The sequence below is a fragment of the Strix aluco genome, chromosome 36 (assembly GCF_031877795.1).
Source record: "Strix aluco isolate bStrAlu1 chromosome 36, bStrAlu1.hap1, whole genome shotgun sequence".
In the NCBI taxonomy this organism is placed as follows: domain Eukaryota; kingdom Metazoa; phylum Chordata; class Aves; order Strigiformes; family Strigidae; genus Strix; species Strix aluco.
The window spans coordinates 353,418-366,968 of record NC_133966.1 but is presented as its reverse complement, the minus strand read 5'-3'; the positions used below and the strand labels follow the sequence as shown (position 1 = coordinate 366,968).

Below are 13,551 nucleotides of genomic sequence, written 5' to 3'. Positions count from 1 at the left end.
AAGGGGTGAGAAGGAGAGTGTGGAAGTGAAAAGAAAACATCTCTTGAACACCAAGTGCTCCCTGGCAGGGCTGCCATGCTGGGACTCTCTTCCTTCCCACACAGGAATTGTCCCTGCAGCTCCAGAAAGGTCTTAGAGGAAGGAACTCAGGAAAAAAAAGTTACTGCAGGCCCTTTCTTTTGTTTAAACACACAGAGAGAACAGCTCCTCATTTACACAGCCACTCTCTCAGAAAAGAAAAGTACACAGTGAATTAGAAAGGAGAAGACTACATCATTACAAGTAAAACACTGCCAAAAACAACAGAAAAATCAGACAAAAGGCTGGGCCTGTAATGAGTGACATTATAACTATTATGCAGAAGATGAGCAATTCATTGATTCTAAACTAACATTTAGTTAGCAGTTTCCTCAGAGCATCCTTCAGTTCCTGGTTCCTCATGCTGTAGATGAGGGGGTTCACAGCTGGAGGCACCACTGAGTACAGAAATGACACCACCAGGTCCAGGGATGGGGAGGAGATAGAGGGAGGCTTCAGGTGGGCAAACGTGCCAGTACATAGAAACAGGGAGACCACGGCCAGGTGAGGGAGGCATGTGGAAAAGGCTTTGTGCCGTCCCTGCTCAGAGGGGATCCTCAGCACGGCCCTGAAGATCTGCACATAGGAAAGCACAATTAAACTAAAACACAGAAAGAATAAACAGGCACCAACCACGGTAAGTCCAACTTCCCTGAGGTAGTCTGTGTCTGAGCAGGAGAGCTTGAAGATCTGTGGGATTTCACAGAAGAACTGGTCCAGAATATTGCCTTGGCAGAGAGATATGGAAAATGTGTTGGCCGTGTGCAGCACAGCAAAGAGCAACCCGCTGCCCCAGGCAGCTGATGCCATGTGGAGACAATCTCTGCTACTCAGGAGGGTCCTGTAGTGCAGGGGTTTGCAGATGGCAACATAGCGGTCGTAGGACATGATGGTGAGGAGATAAAATTCTGCTGAAGCACAGAAATAGAAAAAAAAGACCTGGGCAGCACATCCATAGTAGGAGATGTCCCTGGTGTCCCAGAAGGAATTGTCCATGGCTTTGGGGAGAGTGGTGGAGATGGAGCCCAGGTCAAGGAGGGAGAGGCTGAGGAGGAAGTAGTACATAGGGGTGTGCAGGTGGTGGTCACAGGCGATGGCGGTGATGATGAGGCCGTTGCCCAGGAGGGCAGCCAGGTAGATGCCCAGGAAGAGCCAGAAGTGCAAGAGCTGCAGCTCCCGTCTGTCTGCGAATGCCAAAAGGTGGAACTCAGTGATGGAGCTGCTGTTGGACATATGTTCACTCTGGTCGTCAGGAACTGTTGAAAGAGATGAAGACATTGAAAAGTGCGGGCAGATTTCTTTGAGTCAGTGTGATGCTATTTCCCCCAAAATATCCTCAAAATTACTTCTTTTTCTTTGAGGGAATTTTATTCAACTCATTTTTATGAGTTCAGTTTGTTCTGCTGTGTGGTGCAATTTCTTTGAAGGGGCAGAAGACAAAACCTCTCTCACTGCTCTCAGCCTAAATATAGGTAGCCCTGAGGAACAAAATTGCTCCCTGTGCCCTCGTACAGAGTCAGGAGAGCTGGTCTGCCCACAAGTGACCTACTGGTCACCACACAGGTGCCCTATGCTTATTACACCTCTCTCTGCTGGAGGATGATCTCACTAACAACATACTTGAAGAAAGAATACTTTTGTGAGCTTGGAAGAGTCCAGTTTCAAAGTCAATTTCTCTAAACTCCTCTTGATTTCCCCATGCAGCTGAGCAGAGAGTGATTCAGAAGGGTGGCCTGGCTCTCTGATGCCTGCAGTTGTTCCTGTCAGGAGCTGTTTCTCTCAAACTCTCCTCCCTGTCAGTGCTCACAGCCCCATCCTAATCACTGTGTGCTAAACTCTGCCCTGCAGACCCCTCCAGTCACCAGGGCCCTGATCAGGGGCATCTCCCTATTATCAGGTCCTAAGGACTAGGTCAGATAAGCACTGATGCTGCAAGCAGAGGTGGTGCTGGTGCTTTCTGAAGGTAGAGGAATGAGTGAAGGCAATATATGAGGCTTCTGGCAGATGTGTTGATCCCTCAATGAAATGAGTAAGGAGTCTCAGTGATTAATTCAAACTTCTGAGCATCTTTCCCTTTCCCTTAGAAGCAAGCTGAGATCACACACGTTGGAAATGTCAAAATCTTTAAGGTAGCCCCTGTCTTGGTCATCCTCTTGAAAAGCTGCCTCTGCCAATGTCCTGGGGATGATCTGGAGCTGTGAAAAGCCCTGACTCACACAGCAACACATCAGAAGGACCCTGCCCTGCTGGGGGTCTCTCCTTCCCACCACAGCTTCTCCCCACAGCATCGTGGGGAGCTCCCCGGGCAGGCTGAGTGCTGACCCTGGCAGGTGGCAGAGTCCCTGCCCCAGCACACAGCCCCTGCGCTGCAGGGACCCTGCTCTGAAGGACAGCCCTGGGCACCCCTGGCTGCACCCGTGGCTGCACACCCCTGCAGCCATCCCAGGGAGAAGGCAGCCACTATGGCCTGTCCCTCTGACAGTGCAGCAGGGAAGCCCTGCTCTGGAGCATGTCCTCCTCCTCCAGAAAGGAGGGAGATTCCTGGCAGCTGTGCCGGCTTCACCAGATCCCTCCACCACCTGCAGCTGCATTGCCCTGCACCCAGAGACTTACTGTGTCAAGGGCTGGGAAGATTTCTCCTCCAGTGAGCTCTCAGCATCCTCCCACTCCCATCTGCCTTTCCCCTCTCTGTGTCCAGCTCCTCTGCCCTCAGTGCCTGCAGGCAGTGTCCTCAGTCCTGCTGCATTTTGCAGAGGAGCTGCTCCTGGGCAGAGCTGTCTCTCTGCAGCGCTGCCCACTTGCCCTGAGCTCCCTCCATCCGAGAAGCCCAGCCCAGCTCCACAGCAGAGGACCAGCCCAAGGTATTTTAATGACTCCTCAGGTGAGTTTGGTGATGAGTCCATGAATCTCAGACAGTGATAGGAAGGTGAAGATGCCTGTCAAGAAGTCAAAGTCAGATGCAAACTACAAAGTTCCTTGGAGTGTGAATGGGTCCCACTGAGGACCATTAGTGACAAAGCCTCCCCAGGGGCTTGTTAGATCAGAAAATTCCAGGCAGAGATGACAGGTAAACAAAAGCCATGTCAAAGTGGAACAGATTCTGAGTAAAACTGGAGGTGTTACATTAAGCAAAAGGGCCAAGCTCTGACCCCCAGCCTCTGGGAGGGGGAATCCCGTCCCTCACACATTGCTCAGGGCTCTTCCTGGGGCAGTGTGATGTGGGGATGGGCAATGCCAAGGGCAGGACTAGGGTCCAACACCTTCCAGGCTCTCAAGTGGGGAAGAGGAGCCCATGAGACCCAGTGCTGTAAGGCGAAGGTGCTTCTTCATTGGCATCAGTGGCAGAGACAACAGCCAGAGCCAAGGGCAGAAAGAGCTCATCTCCACTGAGGGATTTTCAGACTTTCCTCATCCCTCTATTGTCTCCACCACAGGCTGTCCTACCATGTCCCACACCTGCACTTCTTTCTCTGCAGGCTGTAGACGTCCACCCAGCTACCGCACCTTGCTCTCACCTGAGCATCTCCCTTCCTTTACTGATATCTCTCCATCCTCCCTGTCTGCTCCTTGAAACACAAATCCTGGGGCTGCTCCAGTCTCCCTCTGGGTGACTTGTTACACCACAGCACTGCCCTTCAAGTGGCATTTCTCTGTGTCCAGTGTGGGCCTCCCCAGCTGCACATTGTGGCATTAGTTCTGTCTCATGCTGTATCTTACTATGAAGATAAGCTCCATCATCTCTGAAATCACCCCTCAGCCACTCTCAGGATACTCCTGTATGGCTGGATCATCCACACCACTGGGCCAAAGTACTCCAGGTCCCTCAGCCACACCACACAGGTCCTGTGCACTAGGTCCCAAACCCTACCTCTACAGACCTTCACTCAACACTCTCCAGGTCCTCCCTACTTCTCCAAGATGGGGAACCACACCCTGGGACACACCCATGTGTGTGGGGCCACACCAGCCAGTCAGGTTCCAACCTTTCCTGGTGTATGAGATTATTTGCTCCCCTCCCCCCACTGATGTTAGGACTGGCCCATTTTACTTGTAAACCTCAGATGACTTCCATTTCCTTATCCCAGAATTTCACAAGGTCCCACAGACTTTTGACAGCTCTAATGTTTGCATGCAGCTAGTCATCTTGATTGTGGTGTCTCTCAGAAGAGAACAGCATGAGGAGTTGCAGAGCACTACAAATGCCCTCTCCTGGAGAAACTGTGGGGTCCTGGGGGTCTGGTACTGATAAGGCCATGGGGCTGAACCCAGAGGGGAAGTTGCCCTTTATGGGAGAGAGCAGCAGGAATGTGTGGAGCTCTGCCTGGGGATGGATGATGAGTCAGCTGAGCTGAAGGGTCATGGGCAACCCGGTGGTGAGTGGATGTCTGCTACAGACCCCCTGGTGAGGAAGAGAAACTAGATGAACCTTCTTCATTTATCTGGAGGAATCCCTGTCCTCATGGGAAACCTAAACTATCCCAATATTTGGTGGAGGGAAATCATCACAAAGTGAAAGCCATCCAGGAGGTTTTGGAGTTAATTGAAACCATCATCCTGACAAGGGTGACTGAGGAGCCTGTGAGGGAGGTGTCCTGCAGGAAATCATACTTAGAAACAAGGAAGAGCTGGTCAGGGATGTAACAGTCAGGGGTGGGAAAGTAGACTTGATGCTTCTGAGAGAAGGGAAGAAGGCCAAGAGTAAGACTTCAGTAGATCAGGTTCTGGCCTGCTGAGGAACTGCTTTGAGGAATCCCATGGGATAGGAAGCTGAAGAATTTTCCAAATTAAGAGACCTGTCTTAATCAAAACAGAGGAAGATAGTAGGGTCCACAGACATAGGCTCTGCTTACAAGTTTTAATATTTGGAGTTCAATGCCAGAGAAGTGCAAGATTTAGAAGTGGAACTAACAGTTTTAGAAAATGGCTATGAGAAAGCAGGAAGCACAGCTCAGTTTCTAACATAGCAGCATATAGTCACTAACACAAGTAACAATAAATGTCATGCATTCCCTGCAGTCTGGGAATTCAGGGTAAGTCTTGGTCAAGATCCATAGGGTCTACGGGGAAGGCCCAGGTTCCTGTGGGCTGGCACCATGGATCCTGGTACCCTTACCAGAAGATTCTTGGAGATGACCCACAGCTGAAGAGGCCATTGCGAATCCAAGAAACTTGGCCCAGTTATTAGCAGGCACAGGAGCATCCATGAACACTCTTGGGTCATCTGGGGTAAGCTCAGGCTGAATAACTGCAGGAAAAGCAAAGTCAAGTGGTTCTGACAGAGCCCATCGCATTGACCCAATTTGGGAAAATGTCACCTTCCAATGAGGGAAATTCAAGGGAGTCATGTGAAGAGACCCATCAGGTCAATCCACATAGTAAGGGAAAGGAATGTTTATTATTCTGTAGATGCAGAAGGCAATAAGCATTGGATTGTGCCTCAGAATATTCAAGGAGAATCTCATCAGGCTCATCCATGAGCTGAGGCAAACACTCTGAGCAGAGTGAAGGACAGTGAGTGCTGGCCTAACACAAAGAAGGATGTAGATCTCTGGGGTAGGAGCTGTCTGTCTTGTGCCGTGACCAGTGTAGATTACACTGGAGTAAAAGCTCCAGCCCAACACCAACAGAGTGGAAACCCACGGCCACAACAGCAGATTGATGTCGTGGGACCTCTGTCAGCAACAGCTTGAAACACCAAGTGCATCTTGGTAGTAGCAGATCCTTTGAGTAAATGGACAGAAGCCCCCCTTGCAAAACCAACATGGTTGCCACCACTGCAGATCTACTGTTGAATGCTGTTATTTCTTGCTGGGGTCTGCTCCACAGCACTGAGTCTGATCTCAGCACCGACTTTGTCGAAATAATTCTGCATTAGCATTTCAAAGCCTGAACACGAGACATCCCACCCTGGCTCTGTCAACCCGTGGGGCAGGGGAGAGGGAAAGGCCAGTGATGGGGCTGGGTTTGGCTATTGAACATGGGGTCAAGCAACGATGAGGAGTCAAGGGAGTGGATGGGGATAGACAGGCAAAGGAACCACAAATTGTAATGTTAACTGTGAGGCTGCTTCTGTTACAACATCCTGACTAGCCAGCAGCTGGCCCCAGCAATTTGGGGACAAGGCGTTTGTCACAAACCGCTCATCACAGCAAGACAAGAGAGGGAGAGAGAGGAAGGGGAGAGGCAGGCCAAGGGGAGCTGGATGGAATGGGGATGATTATGACATTACTCCAACATCGTCAGGGAGGGGAGGGGGTGAGGCAGGTGGAAGAAGACCACCTGGGTTCTGATTCTGGGCACACCTCTGTTGTTGTGACCTGACCAACTGTGGCAGACAGAAGAGCTGGCAGGTCTCATGGCCACCGTGCTCAAGACTAGTCCTGAGATGGGTGAAAAATCTTTTCCTTATCCCCAGGTTGAACATCCCCTCTTTCACCCAACACTCATCTCCCATCCTCCGAACATGTCCTATGGTACAGAGCCTAGTTCTCTATTCTTTATGGCCTCCTCGTAGGTGCTGCCAGGCTGCAGTGAGGTCCCCCTCAGCCCTCCCTTCTCCGGGCTGAACAAGCCCAGCTCCCTCAGCCTCTCCTCACAGGCAAAGTGTTCCAGCCCTGGCCTATCTTGGGGGCCATTCACAGAATCACTGAATCATCTAGGTTGAAAGGACCTTGTAGATCATCTAGTCCAACTGTTAACCTACAAGTGACAGTTCCCAACGACACCATACCCCTAAGCGCTATGTCGACCCTACCCTTAAACACCTCCAGGGACGGGGACTCCACCACCTCCCTGGGCAGCCCATTCCAACACCTAACAACCCCTTCTGGAAAGAAATGCTTCCTAATATCTAATCTAAACCTTCCCTGGCGCAACTTGAAGCCATTGCCTCTTGTCCTATCACTTGTTACTTCGTTAAAGAGACTCATCCCCAGCTCTCTGCAACCTCCTTTCAGGTAGTTGTAGAGGGTGATGAGGTCTCCCCTCAGCCTCCTCTTCTCCACACTAAACAACCCTAGTTCCCTCAGGTGCTCCTCGTACGACATGTGCTCCAGACCCTTCACCAGCTTCATTGCCCTTCTCTGGACACGCTTGAGTAATTCAATGTCCCTTTTGTAGTGAGGGGCCCAAAACTGAACACAGTCATCGAGGTGCGGCCTCACCAGTGATGAGTACAGGGGTAAGATCACTTCCCTGTCCCTGCTGGCCACGCTATTTCTGATACAAGCCAGGATGCCATTGGCCTTCTTGGCCACCTGGGCACACTGCTGGCTCATTATCAATCACCCCCCCAGGTCCCTCTCTGACTGGCAGCTCTAGAGCCATTCCTCCCCAAGCCTGTAGCGCTGTTGAGGGTTGTTGTGGCCCAAGGGCAACACCCGGCATTTGGCCTTATTGAAACTCCTCCAGTTGGCCTCAGCCCATCGCTCCAGCCTGTCCAGATCTCTCTGCAGAGCCTCCCTACCCTCGAGCAGATCAACACTCCCACCCAACATGGTGTCGTCTGCAAACTTACTGAGGGTGCACTCGATCCCCTCGTCTAGATCATCAATAAAGATGTTAAACAGGAGTGGCCCCAAAACTGAGCCCCGGGGGACACCACTCATGACCGGCCGCCAACTGGATTTAACTCCGTTCACCACCACTCTTTGGGCCCGACCATCCAGCCAGTTTTTTTACCCAGCGAAGCGTGTGCCTATCCATGACTCAAGAAGCCAGTTTTGCCAGGAGAATGCTGTGGGAAGCGGTGTCAAAGGCCTTACTGAAGTCAAGGTAAACAACATCGACAGCCTTACCCTCATCCAATACACAAATTTCCATCCAATTCACAAAACCCCCTCCAGCTTGCCAACATCATTCCTGTCCTGGGGGTCTGAAATCTGGATGCAGTAACCTGGACAATGCCCTCTCTTGATCTCCTGGCCGTACTCCTGGCCATCAAGCCCTGGGGGCAGCTGGCCTCCCTTGCTGCCAGGGCACACCACTGCCTCCTGCCCAACCCACCAAGACCTTTCCCATGGGGCTTCTCCCAGCCAGGCAGCCCCCAGCCTGTGCCATTGCCAGGGGGGTGTCCTGCAGGGTCACACACTGCCACTTGTCCTTGCTGCATTTCCTGTGGTTCCTGCCAGTATGAGTTCTCCTGCTCGTTTAGCCCTTTCCCCGAGCACTGAGGCCTGGAGACCTTTTCAGTAAAGACTCAGGCAAGGATGGCATTGAGTCCCCCAGTCCCACCCGTGTCTGCTGCTGTTAAATCACCCTCCCCATTCAGCAGCAGCCCTGCATTTACCGCGGTCTCCAATGAGCCATTAAACTGTCCTTTGTAAACTGCCCTTGCTGTCACCTCCTGGCAGCTACTTCCTGGCCCCTGTCAGAGCCAGCCCTGTCCCTGCACTGACCCAGACTCCCTGCCCCACACATGCATTATCATCAAGGAAAGACCCATGGGGCAAGGAAAAGTTTCTAGGCCAATCAAAACCACAGCCAGTGGAGAAAGGGAAACATGGGTGGGTTCTCGGTATGCTGTACTCTGTTACTGAAAGACATATACTGACATAGACACACAGACAAAATGGATCCCTCCAAGAGCTGGTCTTACATCGCCTGTCTATGCAGAACCTGGCCTCAGGATCCCCTCGTCCCTCTTTTCCCCCACACACAGACAAGCACACACACACTCCACCACAGAGTCACAGAACCAGTGAGGCTGGAAGGCAGCCAGCTTCTACCTTCTCTGTGCTGCCTCCTCATGCTTCATTTCAGTCAGCAGCTCCTTTCTCATCCCTGCCAGCCTCCTACCACCTTTGCATCACGTCCTGCATGTCAGGGTGGAGCCTTTTGGAGCTGGAAGAGATCCTTGACCATCAAACACCTCCCTGCACCCCTCTTCTCTGCAGGGTGGTATCCCATGGGATTCTTCCAATCAAGTCCCTCAGCAGGCCAAAGCCTGCTCTCATGAAGCCTTGTTCCCTTCTCTCTGGAGCCTCAGCTCTACCTTCTCACCTCTGACTGTTCCATCCCTGACCACCTCTTCCTTGTTTGTAAGGTTGAAGTCCCATAGGGCACCTCACCTCACTGCCTCCTCAGTCACCCTTCTCAGGAGAAGCCAACAAGCTCCAAAAGCAGCCTGCGTGGCTTGCACCTTGCTCTGTTGCCCCTTCAGCAGATATGGGGATAGTGTGGGTCCTCCATGAGTGCCAGGGCCTGCCAACATGAGGCTTCTTCCAGTTGTCTGAAGAAGGCCTCGTGTACTTCCTCTTCCTGACCAGGAGGTCTGGAGCAGACATCCACCCACCACAGCATTGCCCATGCTGTTCTTCCCTCTAGTACTAGTGGATGACAGACTGAGTATGACACAGCAATATGCACTCTTGCAGCCCAGAGAGCAAACCTTGTCCTTGGCTGCATCAAGAGAAGTGTGGCCAGCAGGTTGAGGGAGGGGATTCTCCCCCTCCTCTCTGCTCTTTTGTGACCTCACCTGCAGTGCTATATCCAGCTCTGGGGGCACCAACATCAGAAGGACATGGATCTACTCAAGTGGGTCCAGAGGAGTCCATGAAGATGATTGGGAGCTGGAGCACCTCTCCTGTGAGGACAGGCTGAGAGAGTTGTGGTTGTTCAGCCCAGAGAAGAGAAGGCTTCAGGGACACCTTCCAGTGCTTAAAGGGGGCCTACAGGAAAGCTGGGGAGGGACTCTTTATCAGGAAGTGTAGGGACAGGACAAGGGGTAAAGGTTTTAAACTGCGGTAGGAGAGCTTTAGATTAGATAAAAGGAAGAAATTCTGTAGTCTGTGTGTGGTGAGGCACTGATAGACGTAGCCTGGAGAAGTTGTGTATGCCCCCTCCCTGGAACTTCTCTAGGCAACCTGTTCCAGTGTCTCAGCACCGTCACCCTAAAATGTTACTTCCTTAAGGTCAGGTCAGCATGTGGTCAGCACACTCTTCCCTGATGGAAGGCTCTCTGGGAGCAGGGACATCCCCCGAGAAGAGCAAAAAAACAACTCAGTGCTTCCAGTGGGAAATAAGTGACCAAGAGAAACCTATTTCTGAATGCACCAGCTCGGGGCAAGTTTCTCTATTGCTGGGGTGACTGGAGAAGCCTGAGGAGCCTCTGGGACAGGAGACTTTTGCTGGGAGAGGGGCTGCCACAGAGGGACTTGCTGGGAGTGGACAATATTGTGTCCAGTTTTGGGCACTTCAATACGAGTGAGATATTGAGGTGCTGGAGCGAGTGCAGAGGAGGGCAACGAAGCTGGGGAAGGGCCTGGAGAATAAATCCTGTGAGGATCAATTGAAGGAGCTGGGACTGTTTAGTTTGAGGAAGAGAAGGTTAAGGGGAGACCTCATCAATCTCTACAACTACCTGAAAGGACATTGTAGAGAAGTTGGTGCTGGTCTCTTCTCACAGGTGATTAGTGACAGAACAAGAGGGAATGGCTTTAAACTCCAACAGCGGAGGTTTAGACTGGACATTAGAAAAAAATTTTTCCCAGAAAGAGTGGTCAGACAGTGGAATAGGCTGCCCAGGGAGGGGGTGGAGTCACCAGCCCTGGATCTGTTTAAGGGCCGTTTAGATGAGCTGTTGGGGGATGTGGTGTAGGGGAGAACTTTGCAGAGTAGGGCTGATGGTTGGACTTGATGATCCCAAGGGTCTTTGCCAACCTGAATGATTCTGTGATTCTATAATTCTATGAATAAGGATGCCTTGGAGACAGGAACAGGGGATACAGGGAGACACTGGCATCAGTCTCCTCATGCCATGGCTGGCCCTCAGCCCTGGGGCTGATGGGGAGGCTGACACACCTCTCATTTCTTCCTTTGCTCCCCACACTTGGATGGAACTCAGGAAACATCCATCAGCCTGGAGGATGAACAAACCTCCTGTGCTGAGGTCCCATCACTGCAGGGGAAGCAGAAAGGTTTGTAGAACACATGGGAGTGCAGAGGGAGAGAGTGTGTGTGTGTGGCAGTGTGTGTGTAAAAGACCGGAAGAAAATGGGGGGGGAGGGGGGGGAATTTGTCATACTGAGGTGAAATAGGTTATTTTGATTTTGAGGGAACAGAAGAAGGAGGATGTGCAATTTGTGATGGGACATGGGGCTAAATAGAAGATTCAAGTGAGGCTGGGGTCTGGGTCATCTTTAGGCTACTGAGGAACATTATCAGGGCATTGGAAGAAGCTGTACAGGTTATGGGGATCTAACAGACATTGTCAGACCACAGAAAATGAGTTTTGTGTTTCAAGAAATAGCGAGGACAGAGGGTCATCAAAAAATTATGAGACAGCATGAGGTCAGAGTGAGTTAAGGAAGCAGGGGTGGTGGTTAAAATCTGCAGAGAAACAGGCTCAGGCACAGGAAAGTGTGGGACAGCCTGTGGTGGGGATGGCCTCTTGGCTGAGGCTGGGACACCCCAACAGAACTGAAGTCCTTGTTCTTTCTACTATGGCTGCTGTCATTTCCACTGAGGACCCTGAGAGGACACCAATTCTACAGCCACAGCACTTCCTTGACTCCTCTCCCATCCTCCACAGAGCCTGGGGGGAGTCCTACCACTGTCCTGCATTGGCATCACACGCCCCTGCATCTCACTGACCCCAGGAAGAGCCCTGAGCATCCCAGGAGAGAAAGGATCCCCGTTCCTAGGGTATGGACATCAGGGCTTGACCATCCTGTTGATGAAACACATCAAGGCCTTTCACAGTCACCTGAACATTTGATTTTCAACCTGTAAGCAGTGCCTCTGACTTCCTGCTTCCCCAGCCCCCAGGGACAGGAACCTTGTCTCCTCATTCCCTCCCTGGCCTCTTCAGTCATGGCCCTCTCTGGGGATCACTAACACCCTCAGAAACTTCGAGGTTTGCTGCTGACTTTTACTTCTCTAGAGGCCACTTCAATCCCTTTTCTGGACCTGCAGTTCAGGAACTCGGCACCAGAGGGCTCATTAACACACAAATCCCCTGACAAGCCAAGTCTCTGGGAAGAACTTAATTCCTCACTTCTGAAGTGGTTAATTTGAGAGGTTTCAGGTGTGCAGGCAAAGTGAAAAGTTTCCAGTCCTACATGTCAATAAGAAACAATTTCTTGTTTGGCCACTACTCCGTATTTTTCTGCTCAGACATTAAGCGACATCAGCAAACTCCAATGGATATTGATCCTGAGCATCTCCTGATAGAGGCTGAACATGTTGGGAAGCCCAGACCCTCTATGTCAGACACTCCGTGGGCAATCTTTGTCCCTACCTCCAACTCCACATTTCTCTCATCAGCCCCTTGGGACTTCCAGCACCTTTGTTCAAAGCTGAGCTTTCTCCAGGACAGGCTGTAGCTGCATCTTTCAGCCCTTTGACACCAACTCCCATCTGCTGTACTTGGAAAATGAGAAATTGCTAATTAATTGCAAAAAAACTAAATCAACAGAAGGCATGGTTCAATCAAAAATAAAATACACTCCTCCATTGTATATTAAGTCCACCTTACCTCCTCTGAACGTCACTCTCCACAGTGGAGATGGCCTTAGACCAAAGGAAAACACATTCTTTTGTCAATCAGAGATCCCAAGCACCCCCAAAGACCCCCTGCCCCAGACTCTGTCCATATTCACTCACAGAGAGTCACACCCTGAAGTCACGAGCTCCATCAAGCTTCCCATCTGCATCCCATCCCTTCCCATTCCCATCAGCAAACCCACCTGTTAAACAGGACTGGACTCAGCAGTGGCCCCTGGGGTTCACCACTGGTGCCCTGCTCCCAAGGGGACTTTGTGCTCTTGGCCATGGCCTTCTGGATCCAGCCATTCACCCTGTTTCCAGGCCACCTCACTCACGCCTATCAGGATGTGACGGGATGCAGCGTGAAAAGAATTGTTAATATGGAGGTGAAACACCTTGGCTGCTCTCCCCTCATCCACCAGCCGAGGCATCTCATTGCTGTGCTGGGTTAACTGTAGCTAATCACCAAACTGCCACCCAGCTGCTCGCTCACTCCCTCTCCCACCCCAGCGTGATGGGGGAGAATATAGGAAGAATGGGGTTGAGAAAGGTGCTGGGTGGGGACAAGCACAGGGAGATCACTTCCCATTTCCCAATGTGTGCAAGATCTGACTTGGAGGAAAGCAACTCAATTTATTGTCAGTTAAAACAGAGATTAACTTATGAATTCATGTAATGGGGGAAAAAAGACAAACATTAAAACAACACATTTCCTCCTCCCTTCCCCAGGCTCAGCTTCACTTCTTTACTCCAGGCTTCTCTCCCCCATCCCGAGCAGTGCAGGGGCGTTTGGGATTGGGGGTCACAACCAGTACATAACAGTTTTTCTCTGCTACTCTTTCTTTCCCACAGTTTTTCTCTGCTCTGGCACTAATCCTTCATGGGCTGCAGGGAAGTTCTGCTCCACCATGGACCGCCTCCTCCTCTTTCTCCAACTTTGGTGTTCCCTCCATGGTTTCTCAGTGTATTTGTTCCCTCCACCTCTAG

General features: G+C 51.3%; 1 protein-coding gene across 1 annotated transcript; it reads right to left on the bottom strand.

The window, feature by feature from the left end:
- Positions 1–276: 276 nt before the first annotated feature.
- On the bottom strand, positions 277–1,311 carry LOC141917258 (olfactory receptor 14A16-like). The gene is made up of 2 exons (XM_074810362.1): positions 393–1,311; positions 277–290 (listed from the first exon to the last, which is right to left on the bottom strand). The coding sequence occupies exons 1-2, from the start codon at positions 1,309–1,311 to the stop codon at positions 277–279; spliced, it is 933 nt and encodes a 310-aa protein (XP_074666463.1).
- Positions 1,312–13,551: the final 12,240 nt, after the last annotated feature.